The sequence below is a fragment of the Dacryopinax primogenitus genome (assembly GCF_000292625.1).
Source record: "Dacryopinax primogenitus strain DJM-731 SS1 chromosome Unknown DACRYscaffold_17, whole genome shotgun sequence".
In the NCBI taxonomy this organism is placed as follows: domain Eukaryota; kingdom Fungi; phylum Basidiomycota; class Dacrymycetes; order Dacrymycetales; family Dacrymycetaceae; genus Dacryopinax; species Dacryopinax primogenitus.
This window is the reverse complement of record NW_024467214.1, coordinates 66,034-88,771: the sequence shown is the minus strand read 5'-3', so window position 1 is coordinate 88,771 and position 22,738 is coordinate 66,034. Positions and strand designations below refer to the sequence as shown.

Here is a 22,738-nt window from a genome sequence, read left to right as displayed (position 1 = left end):
ATATATATCTCAGGCCTCCGGTACATACCCTCACCCAAATCTGCTTGCCGGCCCATTCACCGTCTTCTGCAAACTCTTTCTAGCAATTTACTTCCTGCAAAGGTCGACCAGGAATTTCTTCAGTACTTAAGCACCAGAATGTTGGATCCGGAAACGTCATCGTTTGGTTTGCGGTTGGATTCGTTTTACCAGCATATCCCATCTGGAGTACTCTATAAGGGCTGTAATCTGTCGATCGATCGATAACAACTTCCATTGCTACCACGGCCGCGAACTGCTGGGAATTCAAAGACAATGTATCACTCCAACGGGCAATCTGAGGACTGCATATAACTCTGCAGCATATTTCTCGTCGTCCTGGCCGGTCTACGATCGCTTCCCACTGGCAGTGATGATCGTCGCCGCGCTTGTCCTCGTGAGTGTCTTGGTTCTGGTTGCAGTAACCCGGGATATATATCGCAAGTGGACCTCCCGCCTGCCTCCGGGTCCCAAAGGTTCTCTACTTGTGGGCAACCTCTTCCAGGTTCCTGCAACATTCCTGCATCGGAAGTTACACGAATGGTCACTAAAACATGGGCCGCTCTACACCATCTGGATAGGCAGTCAAGCCTGTGAATAGCGTCCGAGTTGCCGCGGATATCTTCGATAGAATGTCAGGAACAACCAGCGAGAGGCCGAGGATGATTAAAGTGTGTCACCTGACAGTCTTTTCGACTTTGAGAACTGACCGTCTTAGGCGCGTTACTTCTACGCGCGTGATCTGCTTTTGCAGACCCAGGGACATACGCTCCAGCAAGTCCAATCTCTGCTCTGAGCCACGTCTCTCTCTCACCATGTTTTCAGATGGAGAGCGAATCGTCGTGCAATCCATGCAAGGTAAGCCGATTCTCACCTGTTTGCAACCGATCAGCACTTATACCCTTTCAGCATGAATATTCGCGCGGTGGCCCGATTCTATCCTATGCAAGAACATGACGCAGCATATTTTGCGCTCGGTCTCATCCAATATCCGGAGAAGAAATATGACAAGCATGTTCATAGGTTCGCCACGTCCACGATATCTGGCGCTCTCTATGGGAAAAGGATTGATCACAAGGACGGCAGTGGGGTCCTGCAGAAGATTGAGGAAATCACACAGCGATGGACAGACACATTCATGCCACAGAACAGTGTTGTCGATACCCTCCCTTTCCTCGAGCCAGTGATACGTAGGGTGAAATGGTTCCGGAAGCAAGCTGACGACTGGCATGAGAAAACCACGACTGAGGGTTTTCGCCTGTACAGTGCCGCAAATGAAACTGATGTGAGCTCCATCGATGTTGGCGGATGATAAGATTGACCGTGCTAATTAGAGTTGGGATGCTACCACCACAGTTCAAGATTTTGAGACAAATCGGGAAAAATATGGTGTGTCCCGTGATGATGCGATGTGGAACACTCTTGCCCTGTAGTGCGTCTTTTCCTTTCTGAGACGCTCACGATCGTCTGATAGTGATTAGCATGGCAGGACAAGAGACGACTCACTCAGTGATGAGGACTTTTGCCCTCGCAATGCTTCACAATCCTTCGGTCATGCGAGCGGCCCAGAGTCAGCTAGACGCCATCTGCGAGAGCCGACCTCCCATGGATGCGGACAGACCTAGACTTCCGTACATCGAAGGTATCGCACTGGAAACATTTCGCTGGGGGGTACCTGCACCGACCAGCGTGTTGCATGCAGCATCTGCGGTATGACATTGTTTGGTAGGTCGTGGGAGAAGTTCTCAATTCTAATGATAGGATTTCGTTTACGAAGGGTACATGATACCCAAAGGCACGATTCTCATCGACAATCTTTGGTGTGTTCAACAGCCGCTCACTTTCCGGTATCAACTTATGCTAACATCCTCTGAAGGAGCCAAACACGGGATGCTTCCGTCTATCCCGATCCAGAGGCATTCAATCCCTCGCGATATCTTGATCAGTCGACCGGTAACCTGCTTCCTGCCGCTGCTGATACACATGACAGCCTCCTCGCGTTCGGCCATGGACGACGTGTTTGTCTAGGACGTGACTTTGCTCTGAACAACGTTTTCATTGCCTGCGCCGACCTACTGTGGGCTTTCGACTTCTCGTGGCCGATCGACGAACACGGTAATGCGATCAAGTGCGGGGTGGACGAGATGGTCGACCACGCGATCGTCGTAGCTCCAAGGCCTTTCGACCTGGTTCTAACACCAAGGCGGAAGGATCTGGAAGAGCGATTGATGGCGGCATTGAAAGGTTAGTAGTTTCATGACTCAGACTGAGGGACTGGAAATATTACTTTGGCAAGCTGTGTTTCCCTATGCTTCATATATCTCGTTCTTCTGTCCTTCCTCCCGTGAATCATCGTTCCCAGACTTCTTTCAGTTGAGGTCTTTGTGTAGCCTTGCATGAGAGAGTGGCTGGAGACGAATCCCAAAGTCTGGCACTGGGATGCACGTCTCTGCTCGGAGGAGCCTCGGAAAACCTCGATCCCAAACAGGCAATACTCGTGCTTCAGGTCACGTGCACCATTCCATGTGATCCCGTGGCGCCAATTTTGGTCCTCCTTCGGACTTCCCAATTACTTTTATATCCTTGCTTGATTACAGGCCGACCTGTTCTTTTCTCTGTTACATTAAGAACTCCTGTGAATCGTTCTGTGCTGGTTTTGTGTTGGTAAATCTGGTGGGGGTCATTTTTTCAGGAAAAAAAGGATGATGCTCGGAACTGCATCATCCTTACCGAGTAACCTACATACCGCAACGACCAATGGTCACCTGCCCAATACTGCAGCAGCACATCTATATCAAGCAACCAGGCGCTTGTACGCGCATCGCCCTGGAGTCACTCATTACGGATTGCACTCTAGATCGATGGATGTTGCTGTCGACTTCCTATGTCATTACGTTCTTGATTCTATAAGAAAGCCGCGCAACCTGCCGAAGGGCAATGGAACGTTCGAAGTTCGGCCTCCAGGGGGTTGTCTGGAACTCTATATAACTCGGTTGGTTTCGTACAAGAGTCGTCGCTCAAATACTGCTTGGGCCCATGATGCTCGTTACAGCGCTTGTCATCGTTATTGCCCAGATTCTAGTTTCGATTGCCCGAGATATACATCAGAAGTGGACCTCCCGCCTGCCTCCCGGTCCCACAGGCTTTCCACTTGCGGGAAACCTCTTCCAGCTTCCTCCAGCATTCCTGCATCGGAAACTGCACGAATGATCACTCAAGCATGTCTCGCTCTATACCATCTGGATAGGCAGTCAAGCCTACGTCGTTGTCAACAGCGTGCGAGCCGCCGCAGACATCTTCGATAGAATGTCGGGATCCACGAGCGACAGGCCGGTTATGATTAAGGTGTGTCACCTGAAAATCATTTTGACTTTGAGAACCGACTGTCGTAGGCGCGCCAGTTCTATGTACGCGATCTGCTGTCGCAGCTCCAGAATCATACGCTCCAGCAAGTTCTAGAGCCGACCTCCCATGTATGCGGATAGGCCTAGACTGCCGTACATTGAAGCTGTTGCATTCGAGGTAGCTCGCTGATGCCCCCTGTGCCAACCAGTCTCCCCCACCGGACGTCTGCGGTATGGCCTTCGTTCGTCGTATATTAGAGAATACTCTCAACTCTGTCTGACAGGATTTTGAGTACGAAGGGTACACGATACCCAAAGGCACAGTCCTCATCGACAATCTTTGGTCCGTTCATCGTCCGCTCACCTACCAGTATCAATTCATACTAATACCTCCCAAGGAGCCAAACACGTGATGATTCCGTCTATGCCGATCCAGAGGCATTCAATCCCTCACGATATCTCAATCCGTCGACCGGCAACCTTCTTCCCCCCGAGGTTGACACGCATCTCAGCCTCCTCGCGTTTGGTCATGGACGACGTGCTTGTGCAGGACGTGATTTTGCTCTGAACAGCGTTTTCATCGCCTGCGCCTACCTAGTGTGGGCTTTCGACTTTTTGTGGCCGGTCGATGAACACGGTAATGAGATCAAGTGCGGGGTGGACGAGATGATCGACCACGCGGTTGTCGTAGCCCCAAGGCCTTTCGATCTCGTTCTAACACCGAGACAGAGAGATCTGGAAGAGCGATTGACGGCGGCAATGAAAGTCTAACAGTTCCACGACTCCTACTGGGTCTTCCCAATTACTTATATCCAATCTCGACTTCATTATTTGCTTCGTTGCAGGCCGACCTGTACCTTTCTCTGTTGCATTAAGAACTGATTTAAACCGTTCTGTGCTGGTTTCATGTTCCTTAATCTGGCGCGGGTCATCGTTTCCGGGAAAAGGAAGGTGCTCGGAACTGGATCATGCCCTTACCGAAGTCGTATAGCAGACCAAAACCCTGGACTGGAGCCACCCAATAGGGATCGCACGGTATGGATCGACGGAAATTGAGGTCGACTTCCTTTGTCAAGATGACCTTGATTTTACGAGAAACTTACGCACACCGCCGAAGTGCGATGGAACATTCGAAATTCCGGTGTCCGCCTCGAGGGGGTTGTCTGGCATCTATTTAACTCGGCCAATTTCGCACAAAAGTCGTCCCTCTGATGTTGCCTGCCACATGATGCTGGTTGCCGCGCTTGTCCTCGTTATTACCCTGATTGCAGTTGCGATTACCCGAGATATACATCGGAAGTGGACCACCTGCCTTCCTAGCGGTCCCAAAGGCTCTCTACTTGTTGGGAACCTCTTCCAGATTCCTCCTACATTTCTGCATCGGAAGTTGCACGAATGGTCACTAAAGCATGGGCCGCTCTATGCCTTCTGGATAGGCAGTCAAGCCTACGTTGTTGTCAACAGCGTGCGGGTTGCGGGGGATATCTTGGATAGAAAATCGGGCGTGACCAGCGACAGGCCGATAATGATTAAGGTACGTTGCTGCCAGTCATTCAAACTTCACGAACCGACGCTTGCAGGCGCGTCAGTTCTATGTACGTGATCAGCTATTACAGACCGTTGGTCACACACTCCGGCAAGTCCTATCTACAACCTGAGTTATGTCTCTCGCTGAGCATAGCTGTAGGTGGAGAGCATATCGTCGCGCCATTCATGCCAAGTAAGCCGGCTCCCGCCATTTTCAAACGACAAGCTTACATCGACAGCATGAATGTTCGTGCTGCTACCCGTTTCTACCCTATGCATGAAAATGACGCAGCATATTTCACTCTTGGTCTTCTACAATATCCGGAGAAGGAATATGACAAGCACTGTCATAGGTTCGCCACGTCGATGATATCGGGCGCTCTCTATGGGAAAAGGATCGATCATAAGGATGGCAGTGGGATTCTGCAGAAGGTCGAAGAGCTCACGCAAGAGTTGATGGATACTATTTTGCCCCAAAACAATATTGTTGATAACCTCCCCTTCCTCGAGCCGGTGATACGCAGAGTGAAGTGGCTGCGGAGGCAGGCCGACTGCTGGCACGACCAAGTTATACAGGAGGGTTACCGCCTTTACAATGACGCTAAGCGAACTGATGTTAGCTTCATTGGTGCTCATAGATGAATATGCTGACCATACAATCTAGAATTGGGATTCAACTACGATTGTGCAGGATTTTGAAGCAAACCGGGACAAATATGGTCTGTCTCGTGATGAAGCGATGTGGAACACATTTTCCCTGTAGTATGTGCTTTCCCTCCCTGCCTCGTTACAGAACATCTGACAGTGATCAGTATTGCAGGGCAAGAGACCACCCATTCTGTGATGCGCGTCTTTGCACTGGCAATGCTCCACAATCCTGCAGTCATGCGGGCGGCCCAGACACAGCTAGACGCTATCTGCGAGAATCGAACTCCCACATTTGAGGATAGGTCTAGACTCCCGTACATCGAAGCTATCGCCTTCGAGGCAGCTCGCTGGATGCCCCCTGTACCACTCAGTCTCTTCCACCGGGCATCTGCGGTATGGTCTTCGTTTGTCGTATCTTAGAGAATGCTTAACTCTGTCTGATAGGATTTTGAGTACGAAGGGTACACAATACCTAAAGGCACAGTTCTCATCGACAACCTTTGGTCCGTTTATCGTCCGCTCACCTACCAGTATCAATTCATACTAACACCTCTCAAGGAGCCAAACACGTGATGCTTCGGTCTATCCCGATCCAGAGGCATTCAATCCCTCACGATATCTTGATCAGACGACCGGTAACCGGCTTCCCGCCGCTGCTGATACACATAACAGCCTCCTCGCGTTCGGCCATGGACGACGTGTTTGCCCAGGACGTGCCTTTGCTCTGAACAGCGTTTTCATCGCCTGCGCCTACTTGCTGTGGGCTTTCGACTTTTCGTGGCCGGTCGATGAACACGGCAATGAGATCAAGTGCGGGGTAGACGAGATGATCGATCGTCAAGTCATCGTAGCCCCGAGGCCTTTCGAGCTGGTTTTGAAGCCCAGGAAGAAAGATCTGGAAGCGCGATTACTAGCGGCGATGAAATCGTAGCCAGATTCGGGATTCGTACGTTGGGCTTCCAAAGCGCTCCGGTTTCTTAATGTACTATGTTCTGGCCTATGTTAGAACTCCACAAATGAACCTTTCCGTATAGGTTTGCCCTACTTAGGAATCCCCGAAACATACGTGAATTACAAGGAGGTATGCGCGCATATTCCGCAGCGAATTCACTCCTGGGACTAAACTAGCTTGGCACGCCAAATCAGCTGCGACGCACCTCCGGGAAGAGACTTTGGTCTGGAACAGCCTGTTCATCGCCGGCGTGACGCTGCCATGGGCGTTTGAATTCCATTGGCCTGTTGACGAGAATGGGAGAAGTGAGGTGCGAGGTGGACGACGTGGTTGATCATACACAGTTCTCCGAACCCGTTTCGTGTGGTGGTACGTCTGAGAGAAGAGGTGTTAGAGGAACGCCAGACTCGTAGACAGTCCTACAACATAGATGGCAGTGCCACATTCACAATGACATGTATCTTTTTGAATCCAAATGAGCGCATAATGAAGTGAATCGTCGAAGCAAACACTGCCCTAACAAGCACCCACTTAGCCAAAACATGCCTTGACAATATTAATCACATGTCCATTATCACAACCCAGAGACTACTGTATCTGCACATGGATCAAAGCACGAGGATAGATATATACAACGACTGGTCACCAGTTTAGTGCACTATATGGGAAAAAAATATGGCTACATGTGAGTCTGTGGAATCCGAAAGCCCAGGGTATCATCGAGAGAACTAGCCTGTCCCCGCTCCGTACGTCACCTTCGAAACAGACTAAGAAAAAGAGAGAAAAGACAAGGTAAGATCAAGATCAAGACAAGTCAAACCCAGCATTGGCAGTGATCGCCTGAACAAGCTTGTTCCGCATCACCTCCTGCTCCTTATATCTCGGCAGCTTCAGTGTGCTGAAGCAGGTCGCCGCGGTCGGCAGTCGGTTCTGGTCGTTAGACGCGCACCGAATCGTAAATTTCGGTTTGAGCTCTCCGAACCCAAGCAAGGGGGGTCGAGAGCAGCTAGTGACAAACCGGAGCAAAAGGCGTTTCTCGTTCCTGTCCAGCGCGCGGACTGTAGTCCAGAACATGTGGATACACGGATCGGTAGCTGAAAAGCCGCCTTCGTAAGCCGTGTTCCGCATCCAGTCATCAACGTCGACGTCCCTGTCCACCCCGCTCAGGAGAAGCTGGAGCTCGCTCGCGTCGAATATCTTGAGCCATTTGAGCTCGATGAGGTCCCTGAGACCGGCGAGGAACGCCTGTGTTTGCTCGGAGATCTGGTCGTCTAGTCTGTGCTTGCAAACAAGCTCGATATACTTCATCCGGTTCTCCTTGGTTACGGGAACGTTAGATCCGTTCGGTACCAGTTCTGTCGTGATCGGCTGGCCCATGTCTAGATCGACGATGTCGAAGCGTGTGTCTGGGTCAAGGCAGTCGTCCGATTCCCATTGTTTGAGCGCGACGAGGGCGCGGTGCAGGTAGGGGTCGAGCGAGGCGAGCGAGTCTAGGCTTCCGGACTCGCCGACCCACTTGGCTAGGAAGAACGTGGCGAAGACGGTGTCGATGAGGATGTTGTCGTATAGGGCTTTGCCGAGCATGCGCCCGATGAATTTGTACCACTTGAGTTGCCGTGCTGCGGTCATGTTATCGTTAGCATCTGATGAGAACGGGAGAAAGACAGTGCGCTCACCTTCACGCGCGAACATCTGTGGGAACGGGTACAACTCCTCTTGCTCGTTCTTCGTCCACAAGCCGCGTTCGGGGTTAAACGACTCCTCTAGTAAAGTGACGATAAACTCTTTCCAGAGCCCGCCTCCGTCCAGTCCCTGCTCCTGATGCCCGTCCTGGTCGATAAACGTGATCCGTATACGACCTTTGAGGAGCATTGTCTCCGCCGAGCAAAAATGATCGAACCCGTCTTCGGAAAGGTTATGCCGCCTCACAGGTTTGGGGTGGAAAGATGCGCTCTGGTCTGCATGTGCGGTGGAAGTCTTGTCTTGCTTTACACATTGGCGGAAGAGGAACACGCGGTCGTCGAATGGGATCGTGAAGGGTATATGACGCAGGATGGTCATTACGCGAGGGACGTTGTTCTGCTCTTCGACCGAGGTGAGCGCAGCGCGTGCATTGGGGTCGTTCAGCTCGTGAACGAGGGAAGAGGCGTAAGGGCGGAATTGGGAACTGGGGAGGACGTCCCAGTGATGAGAAGGCGTGAAGGACCGTCGACAACTGTCACGCGTCAGCACTTGCATGACAACTGACTGAGAGAACACATACTCTCTTGACCGGATCGCGACCAGCATCCCTGTTACGCGCTCCCGTACGTCGTTCCACGTCAATGGAACGCCCTGTATCTTGAGCTCCGCACTCGGAAGGTCGTTCCACCACATAGCAAAGCTCAAGTTTCGCAGGAGCGCGGAGAAGTCCACGAGCTCATCGAGCGCAAAGGGGTTGTAGTCACTGAATCGTTCTGTCTTGGGAGGGAAGAACTCGTCCTATAATGGGTTCGGTTGAGTATATGCATATATGCATATATCTCATGAAAAAGAGACGCACATCACCCATCTCTTCGAGAATCTCGGAATAGAGGTCTATCACAAGCAGGAGCGCAGGCCATATGGTCTTGAACAGCTCGTCTAGGGAACGATCAGCAAAGCGCCTATGAAATCTCCGGTGAACGCACTCAATTGCTCGCCTTGTGCAATCTCGCGCACCACCTTCAGGTCCCACTTTCCCTTCACCCCTTTCCGATAAACGTTCACTCCGCCCTGCCCAGCAAGGGAGGAAAGTGACGAATAGCTGTTGACGTCCACTTTCCTCCCTGGCCACAGCTCAGGCACCACAAGCTTCATCAAGCTCAACCGCTGTTCTGTCTTGCTCGGTGCAGCTGGTGGCTTCGCTGCCGCTGATGGACCACGCTGACCAGGCAAAGGGGGTAAGACGGTAGAATCCGGCAGACCTGTCTTCTTCCTCGCAGCGCGGAAGGCCATACAGATCGCATGATCGGCTAGATATGCCTTTTCCATATGTTCGAGCCTGGCGGAGATCTCGAGCGGAGAGCATTTCTGGCGTGAGATGTAGAGGATAATCGCGTTCACTACGGGCATGACGTCTGCACCTGAGCGTGCGATGGCAGAGGTGACTTCCATCGTGCTGCCGCCGTTGAAGGTGGCGCCTTTGTTGTTCTTCAACCAGTCACGGAATCCCATCTCTGTGGGTATAGTTGGTGTAGTTTGCTTGTTGAAGTCTAGCTCAACAGACAAAATAGTCGAAGCAAGCAGTCTATGCGCAGTTGTTGATGATCAAGAGGTATGAGAAGAGGGAGATAATGGGATATATACATGGTGAGCGCCTCTTTTTCCCTGATGAAGGGCAGACGACAGCGACCGAAGTGGACATATCGGAATTGCGGTCTGATGCGAGCGGGAAATGTCACTCAACACAGAAGAGGCTATGAAGACAAGTTAATCCGACGAACGTGCGTCGGTGCATCGCATTCGACTTTCAACCGGAACCGAGAACTCACGGAGAATCTATCCTCGGCGCTTATCATCCAACCTTTCACACTATACTTATCTTGTTTTTGTTGAAAAGCGCTGCATTTCCCCTTCACTGAGTCACAAGGCGTCAGGTCCACAGCATGGGGTCCCTCTGCCGGATCAAAGAGGCAACACAGATGACTTGTCGACCGGCATTATTGTACATTAGGAGGCGATTTCCATGGAAATGCATATGGCATTCCCAGCCCCTTAATATTACAGTGATACGGATTAACATCAGGCAAGTAGGTGGAGAGCTTCTAAGCCTACAACAATTCTGCGGACTGTCTCTTCAGTTCTCTGGCATATGGGACCCTGTGGAGTTGTCTCTCCGTGTAAAGGAGACGCTGGAAAGTAAGGGAGACATTGACTAGTATGATGGGCACTACAACCTGTCTTCTAGTTCCCAAATTAGGCCGCAAGAGGTCCAAACTCAAAGCACCCTTTCGGGACAGGATTGGCTCTCCATTTGCGGGGATCAGTCAGGATAGAATATTCTCTCCAGTCATAGCCATGTTTGATAGCTAATAACCCAGACAAGGGTAGTAACAGGGCTGGTTCGCAAGGTATCGGCAAAAGAACAGGAAATAAACGACAGTAAGGTGTTAACAACGTGGGTATCCGATTCGATGGGGGGGTCAAAAGAAGTGGAACGTCCGAAAACCTCACCAACAGAGCATGTTTTATGGGCCAAGCAGGGAAGCAGGAAAAACATCACGCATCCTGATGCGCGCCCTGGGCTGCAAGCCGGCTCTCGAGGTTCCGGAGAGATTCCTCCTTCGCCAACAGCTCCTGTCGCTTCTCGTTGATCTCGCGCTGTACCTTGAGCTCGATTTCGCGCAGCTTTTCCTCCTCCCTCCGCAGTTGTTCCTCTTTGAGCCGCACGGACTGGGTCGCCAGCTCTTCTGGCAGGATGGACGAGTCCGCCCCGGTACCATCCATGACTGTCTTGGAAAGCTTCTCCGTACGGTACGTCTCGTACAGCAAATCGTGCGTAAGAGATTTGAGATCGGACAAGTGAGAGCTACGCAAGCGTTAGGTAATGAACACGCTTTTGTCTGTAAGACGCACTTGAGGAGCACACTCCGTAGCCTCGCGAAGTCCGAGTGCGCCGGGTTGTCCACCTCGACAACTCCCCACGGGTAGACACGTGCCCTCACTGCCTGGCCGTCAATTTCCACCTCGTCAGTGCTGCCCACAATCGCAAACGGCAGGAGTGACTGGAGCGACCGGTTGTCCTCGATCGTCTCGTCATCATCTTCCTCGTCATCGTACGGGAAGTTGTAGATCTGGATATCGTGCTGGGAAATATCTTCCATGACGCGCTTCCTGAATGCCTTGAGCTCGGGGGCGGTGAGCGAGTCGGCTTTGCCGATAACGGGGATGACGTTCACACGAACGGACAGGCGTTTCATGAGGAGGATATCCATTTCCCGAAGACTGTAGTATATTTAGTATATACGCGGGGGCGAGACTCGAGTGGAGCTTACGCATGACCCGTGGGAGGGATGAAATAGATGAGGGCATGCACACGGTTGTCCCGGAAGCGCGGGTTACGCTTGATCCTCGATTCCTCGGCGAGGATATCATCGTACTGGCGTTCGAGATACCCAATGATTTCCTGGAAACTGTATATTCATGTTAAAGATGAGAGCGAAGATCTAAGACGACAACGCACGAGTCCGAGTTGTCGATGTTGTCGCCAAACCCGGGCGTGTCCACGATGGTCAAAGCGATCCTGACACCTTCCTCCTCCAGCTCAACGTTGACCGGCTTGATCTTGATACCCTCCTCAATATGTGCTGTAGCAGCATCACTTGCATCCTTTGGCTCGAGGACCTCCGCCTCGCAGAGAGTGTTGACGAATGTGGTACGACCAAGACCGGATGCACCTAGGGTTGTTGAATACTCGGCCTACCATACGTAGCGACGCGCGTAGACTCACCAACAACCATCAACGTGAACTGCACACCCTTCTTAACATTCTTGCGTCCACCACGACGACCAGCCATTATTGTTCAGTATAAGCAGGGAGAGATTTGGGGAGAAAGGGAGATGAAGAGCGTCGACTTTGACACGCGCAAACACGCTGGTCCGCTAACGACCGTCGATATAGAACACGCCTGGAATTTTACATTTCAGACTCCGTCAGGTTGCTTCCGCTAACCCTAACCCTTTTCTGAACACCCTGGCTTCTTTTTCGTCGCGTCGCGTCCTCTCGTCTATCCGTTGTCTGTTCGTGTTGGGCCGTGTGTCACCTCATGCTGGACTATGAAATGTCTTGCGCGACGTACCAGTGTCTCCTTTTCTCGGCGGTTCTTCTTTACAAGTCACTGTGTCTATGCTAGATCTGTCACAAAGAGGAATTATGAAGACCTTCCATCTGTGCACGTCCTTCCAGACGGTACCGAGGCTAAAGCTCTGCCGGAACTTACAATAACTCCCAATGTCCGTCGACGTTCGCGGGTTAACAATGTCGATCCCGAAACCAAGGAGACTGTGTCTAGGATCCGACTGGAGACGGTTTCTTCTCATCAACCAGGTGCACCATTATCTAAGGAATCCTGAACATGTGGGGTCTGACTCATCGGCTATTGGTTCTGCAGAGGAAAATGACATCGCCCTTACTTCCGGCCATAATTATTCTGAGATCCAACCAGAAATAACCAACGACGCTGCATCTCCAGTTCCTCGTCGGCGTAGGAAATTAAAAAAACTAGACGAAGATGGTGGAAGTGGTACGAAGTCCGCAAAGCTATTAGAATTAAATGAAGATGCGGAGAAGAATGTGGATGACATAATGATACAGACATCAGATACATTGAAAACTAATGATGCTCAAGAAGGAACGGCGAAAGGAAGAAAACGGAGAAAAAGGCTTGTTGCTGGCGAGTCACAACAAGGCAAGTGTTTCCGTCGCATTCCGTCCTCCATCTCACTCCCTTCAGACGCTGAGGGAACCGCCCAGTATCCCAGCTCGGAAAAAGCCGTTCCTCAAACCAATCTCGCCCGGGAGATACAACAGAACATGCAGCGTTTCTCACACTGTATCCTCCTCACCCGCGTCGGTCAGTTCTACGAATCCTACTTCGACCAAGCACCCGTGCTTGCAAAATTGCTCGATATCAAATTGACCTCTCGTGCCTGGGGTCAAAAGGGAACCCGTGTGCACATGTGCGGATTCCCTCTTCCGCATCTCGATCGGCACCTCAAGACCCTCGTACAGCAGCATAAGCGGTTTGTCGCCATGTGCGAAGAGTTCCCACGGCCGCTAGGATCAGAGCCAGGGTTCGATCGCAGAGTGACTCGTGTTGTCACTCCTGGAACTCTTATCGACGAGAGCTTCCTCAACCAATACGAAAACAACTACTTGCTTGCCATAGGGAGAAGCACCGACATTGGAACCACAGACCGTGGCTCGGAGCATCTGGACGGTGAATATGGGCTGGCGTGGATCGACGTTTCCACCGGAGAATTCTTCACACAGCCTACTTCAGTTCTGACACTCCGCAACGATATCGCGCGCATCGCTCCCAAGGAAGTCGTTCTGCACGAAAGTATGAAGGGCACTGCTGGAAAGTCAGTCCGCGCTCAGATCGGAGAAGAACTCAGTTGGATCAGCTACATCTCTCCGGGAGTATCTGAACATTCTCAATCGACAGATATCAGCCCTCCCATAACAGCACAAGCTGATGAGCCCTCGGCTGATGATATCGGTAGTCTTGAGGCACCCAGAACAGAGTCTGATGACGTCCCTTCAAGTCTCAGCTTCCTACCTCTCTCAGACGAAACGTTCACGCCATCAGAGACAGTTGCTGTCGAGCTCCTCACTACCTTCCTTCAGACAAACCTGCTCGAGCTGATGCCACGACTGTCCGCTCCCATTCGAGAGGGGCACGAAGAACGAATGCAGATCGATTCACATACGATCAAGGCACTCGAAATTCGAGAGGAAATGTTAGAAGGAGGTGCCAAAGGAAGCTTGCTGAGCGTAGTCAAGCGTACTATCACCACCAGTGGGACGAGGCTGCTTGCGCGATGGCTGTGTGCGTTTTATCCTCCATAATGCATTGAAACGTCTGAGCATAATTCGCAGGTTCTCCAAGCACGTCTTTGAGCCAAATCAACGCGCGTCAATCCCTAGTTTCGCTCTTCCACGCCAGGCAACATCTCCGGAGTGACCTGGAAGAGTTCCTCTACCAGATCGAAGATGCTTCTCGAATTGTCCAGAAGTTCCTCCTTGGTCGAGGCGACGCTAATGATTTGCTGGCTATTCGGGACACGATCAACGTGACCGACCAGATCAAAGCACGGGTGCTGCAAGAACGCGAGCTGGAACTGCAGGAGAGCGGCAAACGGGCGGAGGAATGGTATTATGCGGACATCCTCCTAGATCGAATGAGGAACCTCACCCCTCTCGCTGAGCGTATCGACAGCGCTGTGGACGAAAGCGAATTTCGCCGACAGGAACGAGCTGCGTTAGGCATGCCGAGAGAGGAAGATGATGACTCTGCGGGGGAAGCTGTTGTGCCTATCCGGGGACCGGCACTCAAACCTGATGTCATCGTGTGGACGATGAAACCAGAGTGAGCCTATCCTTCTCATCTCACTATTCAGTCGCTCATCACCGTCCAGCTTTTCTCCCGAACTGCGGGGACTGCATGATCATCTCGCTTCGCTTCATTCACAAAGAGAAGAGATGGAACAACAGCTAAAAGCCGAATTCTCTGCCCCTTCCCTTCAGCTCAAGTCTTCGCTCAACCACGGTCTACACATCCGGATCGGGAACCCGAAGCGAGATTCACGCAAGATCACCGAGTCAGAAACAGCGGTCATGATCGGCCAGTCTGGGTCTTCAAAGTCGTTCTTCTACCCTGCTTGGACCCGTCTTGGAGAGAAGATCGCCCGCGCGGAACAGGCCATCCAGTCTGCGGAGAGGAAAGCGTTTGAGATGCTTAGATCAGAGGTGGGTGGACCTGTCAAACATTGATGAAGGTCTGATCTCAGCGTGGTAGGTCAACTCCCATGCGACCTCGCTCAGACGGAACGCGCGTATCATCGACGAGGTTGACGTGACGATCGGGTTCGCCAACGCCGCACACGAACTACGCCTCGTCAAGCCAGTGATGGACGACGGGTACGCTTACTCAACTATCTCTACCTCTTGAACTGACGAACAAACATAGCCTAACCTATCACGTGCAAAACGGTCGGCATCCCACAGTCGAGCTTGGCCTGCTAGACGCCGGCCGAGTCTTCACGCCCAACAGCGTGACCCTCTCCCCCAGCTGCAGAGTGCACGTCATCACCGGGCCCAACATGGCAGGCAAGTCCACCTTCCTGCGTCAAACAGCGCTCATCGCCGTTCTTGCCCAAACCGGCTCCTTCGTCCCCGCCGACCAAGCACATATAGGAATAGTGGACAAGGTCTTTTCCCGCGTTGGGGCAAAAGACGACTTGTTCAGGGATAGGAGCACGTTCATGGTCGAGATGCTCGAGACAGCCCAGATCCTCCAGAGCGCGACGGGGCGCAGTCTGGTGATCATGGATGAAGTGGGGAGGGGGACGACGGTACTCGACGGTCTGGCAATCGCGTTCGCGACCGTGAACCACCTGTATCAGGTGAACAAGTGCAGGTCGTTGTTCGCGACTCACTTTCATGAGCTGGTCGACATGCTCGGGTTTTCTCCCGAGGAGGGCACGGGGACGGGGACGGGCACAGGTGTGGGCAACGCGTTCCCACACATAGGCTTCTTCTGCACCTCGGTAGACGAAGTAGACGACTCCCACTTTGCATATTCGTACAAGCTCCGCCCAGGGGTGAACAGGGACAGTCACGGGCTCAAAGTCGCGCACCTGGCGGGCATGCCCCAGAGCGCGATGGACGTTGCGCGGGAGGCGCTGGGTTGCCTGAGGGGGTTGGGCCGGGAGGGGGAGGGGGGGAGGCTTAGGGAGTTGGGGGAGAGACTGGTGAGGGAGCAGCTTGAAACTGCTAGGACGGGAGCGGAGATGTAGATGTAGATGTACAGTAGTATGATATGATGGATTTTGTGCTAAGGGGTTAACCATACAACGTCTGTTCTTGCGGAGTGCCAAACAGCCCAACCCGCCAGCTCGGCGGCTCTTCCCATTCTACACCGTCATACGTCAGAACACGTATCACCCGCGCTTAGAATGGAAACGTACTCGCGACACGCACATCCCCGACTTTAGCCGCGCACTCGGCAAGAAAATGCGCATCCCCCCTGTTATCGCCTTCCATCGCGAACTGGAGGAGGACGCCTATGCTCGGTCCTTGTGCGGGGAGGAGGGCGAGCATGCGCCTTAGGAGGCCAGATCCTGGTATGGGGGGAAGTGCGGGTAAGGGGGAGGAGAGAAACGCCGGTGTCGTGAGCGTCAGCCGGGTGTGGAAGGGTGTTTGCGCAGAAGTAGCAGGGTAGTGAAATATCGGAGAACTGCGGCGGGGCGTCAGTGTGTGCTATCAGAAGAGCGGGGCGGGGGGCGGGGGGCGGGGCGAACAGCATATGCCTATCATCACGTCCTATCACGTCTGCGCCAGAGAGGAGGAGTACGTTCTCAAACTCTCCTTCGCGGACGAAAGCGGTGATCTGCTGGGTGAACTGGTCTTTGTACATCTGCTTGCTGTCAGTGGGTGTACGATGCAGTGCAGAGAGGCGGACCGTGAACGCTGGAGAACGTTGTTGTAGAACAACGAGATCAACGCCTTCCTTTCCGAATACTGAGAACCATATCAGAGTCCAAAAGCCTACAGTACTCTGTACTCTGGAAGTCGAGCACTCGCACCTTCGAGCGGGGTCGTCACCCCCCGTACTCCATCCTGCCTCCCTCCAGCACAGGAAATGACCCATTCCGGACTCAAGATCTCCAGTCTCCCCAGTCCCAGGGAGGCAATAAGCAGATCACAAGCGAGCTGGGGTACGTTCCCTACTGATACGATTGGCTAGGTAAGGGATGCGTATGTTACTCCTGGTTAGTTTCTGTTTGGGCTTGAAATGGATGGACGGACGAGGATGAGTGTCTTGCCTTTGAATTGCGAGTAATTGATGGGAATTGGGGGCATTTTGATAAATTTGAATTGGCTGATTTGGTTGGGATGGGATGAAGAAGTAGGACGCGCAAGCCTCAGTAATGAACGAATGACGGGTTGTTCACTCCGAGTCACACGGGCGCTTGATTTCCTCAATGCATCCGCAACTTCTCCGAACGAGAAAAAGAACAGAAAAAGAAAAAGAAAAAGAAACTCAGAAAACGAACAGGAAAAGAGCAGTACAAATCCATTTCATTTCATTCTTATTCTGTTACATCCCATCTCCATTCACGTCAAGCCGCCGCCCTAGCCTCCCTATCCTTACCAATATCCTTCAATATCTCCCCCGCCCCATCCTGGACCAACAACCTCGCGCACCTCTCTCCAACCTCCCTCGCTTCCTCTTCCGAGGAAACGACGCCAACCACCTCCCGCTGGACGTGTACCGTCCCGTCTAGACTGGTCACGCTTCCTAAGAGAGTCAGCTCCTGACCTTGGAACACAGTGTGCGCTCCGACGGGGACGCTACATCCTCCTTCCAAAACCCGGAGCATCGCTCGTTCAGCAGTGGTGCGCCACTCGGTCGCTTGATCCCCAACGCCGCGGAGTAATTCTGCAACTTTCTGATCCCCAGACCGGACTTCGACGCCTAGCGCCCCTTGCCCGACCGCGTGGAGGAAAGAGGGAGCAGAGAGGTCGGAGGAGATACGTTCTCCCCAGCCCATGCGTACTAGCCCGGCACGGGCGAGGATGAGCGCTGTGTACGGCCCTGTGGCTGCGTCAAGTTTCGCAATCCGGGTATCGAGGTTGCCTCTCTATGCACCACACAGGCAGGGTTAGGAGTCGCTGCTGCTGAAGCGGGAGGGAGGAGGGGACGCACCACATCCTGGAACTGGAGATGCGGGAAAGTCCGTTTCAGCTGAGCGACCCTCCGGACGCTGCTGGTGCCTACCACACTCCCCTGTGGCAAATCTTCAAGCGTCTTATACTCCAGTCCTGATTTGACGACAAGCGAGTCCCTCGGGTCTTCCCGACTGAGCACGGCACCTAACTCGCACCCCTCTGGCAGAGTAGTAGGCACATCCTTCAGGGAATGGACGATCATATCCACGCCTCCTCCCAGCAGTTCCAGCTCTAATTCCTTCGTCCACAGGCTCTTCCCTCCTAGGAGGTACAGCGCCTGTGACTTGTTCCGATCTCCTTCTACGGAAACGGTGAGGATGTCAAAGGACTGTGTGGGGTGGGCGATACGCAGAGAGGAAAGGACGAGGTTGGCTTGGATGAGCGCGAGCTTGGAGGCGCGGGAACCGATTATGTAGGGATTGGAAGGTGTGCCTTTTGTGTTGATTGGGTTGGTTGCTGGGGGTTGAGCGGGTAAGGACATGTTGTTGATGGTTGTTGATGGTGGTGGTTGCTGTAATGTCCGCAGTGAGTAGACAACGAGGCGAATTGTTCGAACAAATGTATTGATCCCTGAAGAAATCGGAGCCGAGCGGAGTTACGCGACATGCAATGTACGGCGCGAACGACGTCAAGCACTCGGCGGACGATGTCAAGCACTCTGGAGACGATGAGCAGCCCCATTGGCACGACATGCTCAAACAATAACAGTGCAGGATCCAACGACGTGCCATCCCCCTCCTCCCCGCGAACACGCACAACAGCACTGCTCTTCTCCCCCCAACTGATGCAGCTCACTTCCCTCCTCCCCTCCAATCTTTCCCGCTCAAGATATCTCTATTCCCTGCTGCACGCGTTCTCTCTTCTCCAGCCATTTGATGACTCCCAGTGTAGGTATTGCATACTCAAGCCGGGGATGGCGAGGAAGGAGGATCTGGAAGCGTATCATGAGAGAGAGTACGTACGGTGGTTGCTCGACCCCGAGGTCTGCTCCCTTCCAGCAAATGAAGAGCTAGACGACCTAGGGCTGACCGATGTGCGTCTTCCTCCCCCCCCGAGAGCTGTAATAACTCCTGATATAGGACTGCCCACCTTTCCCCTCCCTCCCAGCATACGCACTCGCAGTCGCAGGCGCATCCCTCACAGCAGCAGCAGCGCTCAGGCAGGGCGTCCTAACCCACGCACTGCACTGGGACGGAGGACGGCATCATGCGCACCGGGCACGCGCAGCCGGGTACTGTTATGTACAAGACGTGGTGCTCGCTATCCAGCGCTTACGTGCGCCTACTGTTGATGGACACGGCATACGACCCCGGGTCATGTACCTCGACTTGGACGTGCATTTCGGGGATGCGGTACACGCTGCCTTCTCCCACGGAAAAGGAGTGTTAACGCTCTCGGTACATCATTCTTCTCCTGGGTTTTATCCCGCTTCCGGGGCTGCCCTTACACGGGAAAACACGAACGACCCGCTGAGCATCTGTATCCCTCTCGCTAAAGGCGCTGGGAACGGCACGTATGCACGCGTATGGCCCGCCGTGGAGCTGGTGAGGAAGTCGTTCGACCCCGAGTACCTGGTCGTCCAATGCGGGCTAGATGCGTTAGCTGGCGACCCGTGCAAAGTTGGGAATTTGGGCTTGGAGAGGGAGGACCAGGGCAGCTTGGGCTGGATGTGCGAACGCGTCTTAGCCTGGGGACGGCCTACACTTTGGCTGGGCGGGGGAGGGTACAATAATGCGAACGCCGCCCGTGCTTGGACATACTTGACGAGCATTATCGTTCGTCCCTCTCTCCCCTTCTCACTTCTCTCTGCGAGCTGACCCCTTGTACTATATTGCAGGCAGGCAGGCCACTGCATGTGGATACGGACATACCGGATCATGCGCTGTTTGCAGAGTATGGACCTTCGTTCACGCTAGACGTGAGGGGGGGAATGATGAGGGACGAGAATACGCCAGAGGGACTGGAGGAGATCGTGAGGGTTGTAAGTGTGTTGGCGGGGAGGATTGGCGGGATGAATGGGGGCAGGGAGGGGAATGGTTGATCAGTGGTTGATGGTGTGCTGAACAACTGACCACTGCACTTTATCCGGTTTCGATCTCTCTGCATCGCACTTCTGGCGCCTTTCTTGCCCGCTGCACCTCTGCAAGATACCTGCCCATTCACTACCTCACGCACTGTATTGTACACTACGTTCAACCGACTCGGCTTCCATCGACCCGTGAGGCGATCTGTATCCATAGGAAATTCGAATAGATGAAAGAAGTAGATGACCGCCAGCAGGCTTGATCACTTCCGATCTTTATTCTGCAATACGGACCCGAGACATTTTTATATTCCAATGTGTTTTTTCCTATCGGTTCTCAGTCTCTTTACTAGAAGATGTATTTACGGTGCATCATGCATTGTACAGGATAATTATAGCATAATAGCCATGCCATTAATCGGACTTTTCTCGGACATGATGGTAAACACGCACCTGACGTGAATGAAACGCGTTCATTTCGTACACGATTCGTTCAGGCGGGGATATACCTTCTCCTGCTTCTTCACCCCACTTTCTCCATCTTTTCGCTTCATCAAATGCATTCCTTTTCTTCCTCTGGAAAGATGCCTGACTTTTCTATTGCTTTGGCTTAATATGACAAGTCGCATTCTTAGACGCTGAAGAAGCAGTTCATCATGGGGAATGTGTTGGATCGGCGATATGGAAGCTCATCTGTCTTGCTCACTGCTCTTAACCTTCCAGAAGATGGAAGGCTGCTCACTCTCTGTCTTCTCTGCACGCTCTCCTCCACCCGTACTACTGCTATAATACGCTGTCACTCCTTACCCGCATCCCTTAGCTCATGGGCAACATGTTCCTCTCCCTAGGCCTCTTGATCTCCCTTCCCTTCGCTCTAGGGCAGGCGTCGAGCGGTCACCCGCGCTACGACTCAAGCGTACCGTTCACCGACAACGCTCTCTCTTCAGGTATCCAATCTATAGTCTCAACGCTCAACAACGGGCCTAACAGGACGCGCGTCCTCTCCAAGCCCATCTATGGGGTTAACGTACGTCCCTCCCAGTACACCTTTCCAGCTCCTAAGTACCTGCCTGCAGCTGGGAAGCTGGCTCGTCTTCGAGCCTTGGATGGCTGTCGGGGAATGGCAGTCTATGGGAGGGGAGTACTGTGATGACTGCTCGACCTGTCTAGGCTCGGAGTGGAGCCTCGCCAACTATCTCGGGCAGGAGAAGACGAACGCCGTGTTCAAGGAGCACTGGTACGTCCTCCCTCAGTCAGGGTATATGCGCTCACACGTGGTATGATAGGGAGACCTGGTTGACCCAAACGGAAGTGGACGACATTGTCCGCTTTAAGCTGAACACTGTGCGCATCCCGCTCGGGTTCTGGATCGTAGAGGGTATAGTCGACCGATCACTCGAGCCTTACGCACAGGGGGGACTGCAACAGCTGGCAAGTCGCTTCTCAGTGGTCCGATGCATGATGCCAGATGCTGACCAACGGTAGATTCGCGGGCTCGAGATGCTCAAAGCTGCGAACATCGCCGTGGTTCTTGATCATCATGCGCTTCCTGGGGTCGCCACGCCTCTCCAGATGTTCGCTGGCAATTGTACCACCAGTACGTACTTCTCACCATGTGGGCAGGGCGGGGTGAGCTCATCATCATTCAGTTGTCGAATTCTATGTATGTTCGGCAGCAAGCCCCGATATGGCATTTTGGGCTAACGGATGACTGCACTGTAGACGGATTATAATTACCAACGCGGGGTCACCTGGACGGCAGTGATGACCTATCTCTCGCATGTCCATCCTGCGTTTTCCACCGTCTTCGCGATCGAAGCTGTCAACGAGCCGATCATGGATTACACCCAGACGCCGGACTATAGCCGCTGTACGTCTTCCCTCGCTTCCCCTTCACGGGTCAGTACTCACCCCCGCAGACCAAGTCAACTTCGTCATGGCCGTTCGTGCGGTAGAAGCCGCACTCGGGATCGTATGCGACACGTCGGTGCTGACGAACTCCACCCTCTGGCAAGACCCGATCCTCACCAAAGGTCTAGCCGCGGCGATCCCGATCATCCTCGAGCTCACTGCCGAGCTGGGGCTGGAGGCCCCCTTGCTCAGCTCACTCCTCCCTTCCCCGCAGGGCTACGGAAGTCTCTCACACTTGCTGAATGAGCATGGCGCGGAGTGCTTGGTGACTAACTTCATGAACCGGGATTGGCAGTACTCGAATGACCCTTCGGACCCGGTGGCCAACCCTGCTGATGCCGCAAAAGGGCCGGCGACGTATGACAACCATCTGTATTTCTCTTATGGCGGCGTAGCGGATCCCAATGCCGAGTCATACCTTCAAACCATCTGCAGTGCGTCTGTCCCTCCAAGAGAATCGTATCAGCTGAAGCTAGTGCAGACATGAACCGTACCCTCCAATCGGCAGCCATCGGCGACGCCCCAATGTGGTTCGGCGAATGGTCCCTCGCCGTAAACTTCAACACGACAAACAGCTTCCTCCAACAGTGGTCCGACTCGCAAAAGTTCATCTACAGCCAATCCGCAGGATGGATATTCTGGGCACTGAAGATCGCCAACGACGCTACTGCCCCGCCTACCCAGTGGAGCTATATCGATGCTGTTAATGCGGGAATCATGAACCCGGACCCGGCGGCGCTGTTTAATTCTAGCATCTGTGATCCATACATCAACTCCTAGTCGGTGATACATCCATTCACTCATGTACGCAGCACAACGGACAACAATGCTATTCGTTC

At 53.1% G+C, this 22,738-nt stretch overlaps 8 protein-coding genes across 8 annotated transcripts; 4 read left to right on the top strand and 4 right to left on the bottom strand.

Annotated features, from left to right (window-relative positions):
• Nucleotides 1–682: 682 nt before the first annotated feature.
• Nucleotides 683–4,133, top strand: DACRYDRAFT_118199 (cytochrome P450; the record flags this gene model as incomplete). Its single annotated transcript, XM_040770541.1, has 13 exons — nucleotides 683–689; nucleotides 737–792; nucleotides 844–876; nucleotides 928–1,303; nucleotides 1,353–1,450; nucleotides 1,500–1,728; nucleotides 1,780–1,838; nucleotides 1,895–2,262; nucleotides 3,266–3,363; nucleotides 3,411–3,491; nucleotides 3,572–3,604; nucleotides 3,656–3,705; nucleotides 3,761–4,133. The coding sequence occupies exons 4-13, from the start codon at nucleotides 929–931 to the stop codon at nucleotides 4,131–4,133; spliced, it is 1,764 nt and encodes a 587-aa protein (XP_040625781.1). The 5' UTR covers nucleotides 683–689; nucleotides 737–792; nucleotides 844–876; nucleotide 928.
• Nucleotides 4,134–4,578: 445 nt separating this feature from the next.
• Nucleotides 4,579–6,957, top strand: DACRYDRAFT_82650 (cytochrome P450). Its single transcript, XM_040776582.1, has 7 exons — nucleotides 4,579–4,896; nucleotides 4,943–5,082; nucleotides 5,129–5,504; nucleotides 5,554–5,651; nucleotides 5,702–5,930; nucleotides 5,982–6,040; nucleotides 6,096–6,957. Exons 2-7 carry the CDS (start codon nucleotides 5,024–5,026, stop codon nucleotides 6,466–6,468), a joined length of 1,194 nt encoding a protein of 397 aa, XP_040625780.1. The 5' UTR covers nucleotides 4,579–4,896; nucleotides 4,943–5,023; the 3' UTR covers nucleotides 6,469–6,957.
• Nucleotides 6,958–7,293: 336 nt separating this feature from the next.
• On the bottom strand, nucleotides 7,294–8,550 carry DACRYDRAFT_56843 (HECT-domain-containing protein; the record flags this gene model as incomplete). The annotated part of the gene is made up of 2 exons (XM_040775401.1): nucleotides 7,294–8,108; nucleotides 8,166–8,550. The coding sequence occupies 2 exons, from the start codon at nucleotides 8,548–8,550 to the stop codon at nucleotides 7,294–7,296; spliced, it is 1,200 nt and encodes a 399-aa protein (XP_040625779.1).
• A 1,958-nt stretch (nucleotides 8,551–10,508) lies between these two features.
• Nucleotides 10,509–12,101, bottom strand: DACRYDRAFT_24003 (GTP binding protein). Its single transcript, XM_040773502.1, has 5 exons — nucleotides 11,960–12,101; nucleotides 11,693–11,906; nucleotides 11,505–11,642; nucleotides 11,086–11,454; nucleotides 10,509–11,038 (listed from the first exon to the last, which is right to left on the bottom strand). The coding sequence occupies exons 1-5, from the start codon at nucleotides 12,024–12,026 to the stop codon at nucleotides 10,729–10,731; spliced, it is 1,098 nt and encodes a 365-aa protein (XP_040625778.1). The 5' UTR covers nucleotides 12,027–12,101; the 3' UTR covers nucleotides 10,509–10,728.
• A 374-nt stretch (nucleotides 12,102–12,475) lies between these two features.
• On the top strand, nucleotides 12,476–16,029 carry DACRYDRAFT_82640 (uncharacterized protein; the record flags this gene model as incomplete). Its single annotated transcript, XM_040776581.1, has 7 exons — nucleotides 12,476–12,556; nucleotides 12,621–12,917; nucleotides 12,963–14,060; nucleotides 14,111–14,600; nucleotides 14,650–14,980; nucleotides 15,030–15,151; nucleotides 15,201–16,029. Exons 2-7 carry the CDS (start codon nucleotides 12,815–12,817, stop codon nucleotides 16,027–16,029), a joined length of 2,973 nt encoding a protein of 990 aa, XP_040625777.1. The 5' UTR covers nucleotides 12,476–12,556; nucleotides 12,621–12,814.
• A 28-nt stretch (nucleotides 16,030–16,057) lies between these two features.
• Nucleotides 16,058–17,095, bottom strand: DACRYDRAFT_118194 (uncharacterized protein; the record flags this gene model as incomplete). Its single annotated transcript, XM_040770540.1, has 6 exons — nucleotides 16,058–16,146; nucleotides 16,201–16,469; nucleotides 16,534–16,649; nucleotides 16,695–16,753; nucleotides 16,819–16,975; nucleotides 17,042–17,095. The coding sequence occupies 6 exons, from the start codon at nucleotides 17,093–17,095 to the stop codon at nucleotides 16,076–16,078; spliced, it is 726 nt and encodes a 241-aa protein (XP_040625776.1). The 3' UTR covers nucleotides 16,058–16,075.
• A 260-nt stretch (nucleotides 17,096–17,355) lies between these two features.
• DACRYDRAFT_90543 (porphobilinogen deaminase) lies at nucleotides 17,356–19,305 on the bottom strand (the record flags this gene model as incomplete). The annotated part of the gene is made up of 3 exons (XM_040776959.1): nucleotides 17,356–17,877; nucleotides 17,943–18,397; nucleotides 19,251–19,305. The coding sequence occupies 3 exons, from the start codon at nucleotides 19,303–19,305 to the stop codon at nucleotides 17,356–17,358; spliced, it is 1,032 nt and encodes a 343-aa protein (XP_040625775.1).
• A 1,699-nt stretch (nucleotides 19,306–21,004) lies between these two features.
• Nucleotides 21,005–22,679, top strand: DACRYDRAFT_56618 (glycoside hydrolase family 5 protein; the record flags this gene model as incomplete). The annotated part of the gene is made up of 8 exons (XM_040775381.1): nucleotides 21,005–21,229; nucleotides 21,279–21,434; nucleotides 21,489–21,585; nucleotides 21,638–21,651; nucleotides 21,711–21,858; nucleotides 21,908–21,960; nucleotides 22,066–22,333; nucleotides 22,381–22,679. 8 exons carry the CDS (start codon nucleotides 21,005–21,007, stop codon nucleotides 22,677–22,679), a joined length of 1,260 nt encoding a protein of 419 aa, XP_040625774.1.
• Nucleotides 22,680–22,738: the final 59 nt, after the last annotated feature.

Bases quoted from the DNA above. Each gene is read 5' to 3' on its own strand.
- DACRYDRAFT_82650 (XM_040776582.1), top strand. From the start codon at position 5,024: ATGTCTCTCGCTGAGCATAGCTGTAGGTGGAGAGCATATCGTCGCGCC. The intron at 5,083-5,128 runs GTAAGCCGGCTC...TTACATCGACAG, and splicing joins CGTCGCGCCATTCATGCCAA to CATGAATGTTCGTGCTGCTA. The intron at 5,652-5,701 runs GTATGTGCTTTC...GACAGTGATCAG, and splicing joins TGGAACACATTTTCCCTGTA to TATTGCAGGGCAAGAGACCA.
- DACRYDRAFT_24003 (XM_040773502.1), bottom strand. From the start codon at position 12,026: ATGGCTGGTCGTCGTGGTGGACGCAAGAATGTTAAGAAGGGTGTGCAG. The intron at 11,907-11,959 runs GTGAGTCTACGC...CAACAACCCTAG, and splicing joins GTTCACGTTGATGGTTGTTG to GTGCATCCGGTCTTGGTCGT. The intron at 11,643-11,692 runs GTGCGTTGTCGT...ATGAATATACAG, and splicing joins AACATCGACAACTCGGACTC to TTTCCAGGAAATCATTGGGT.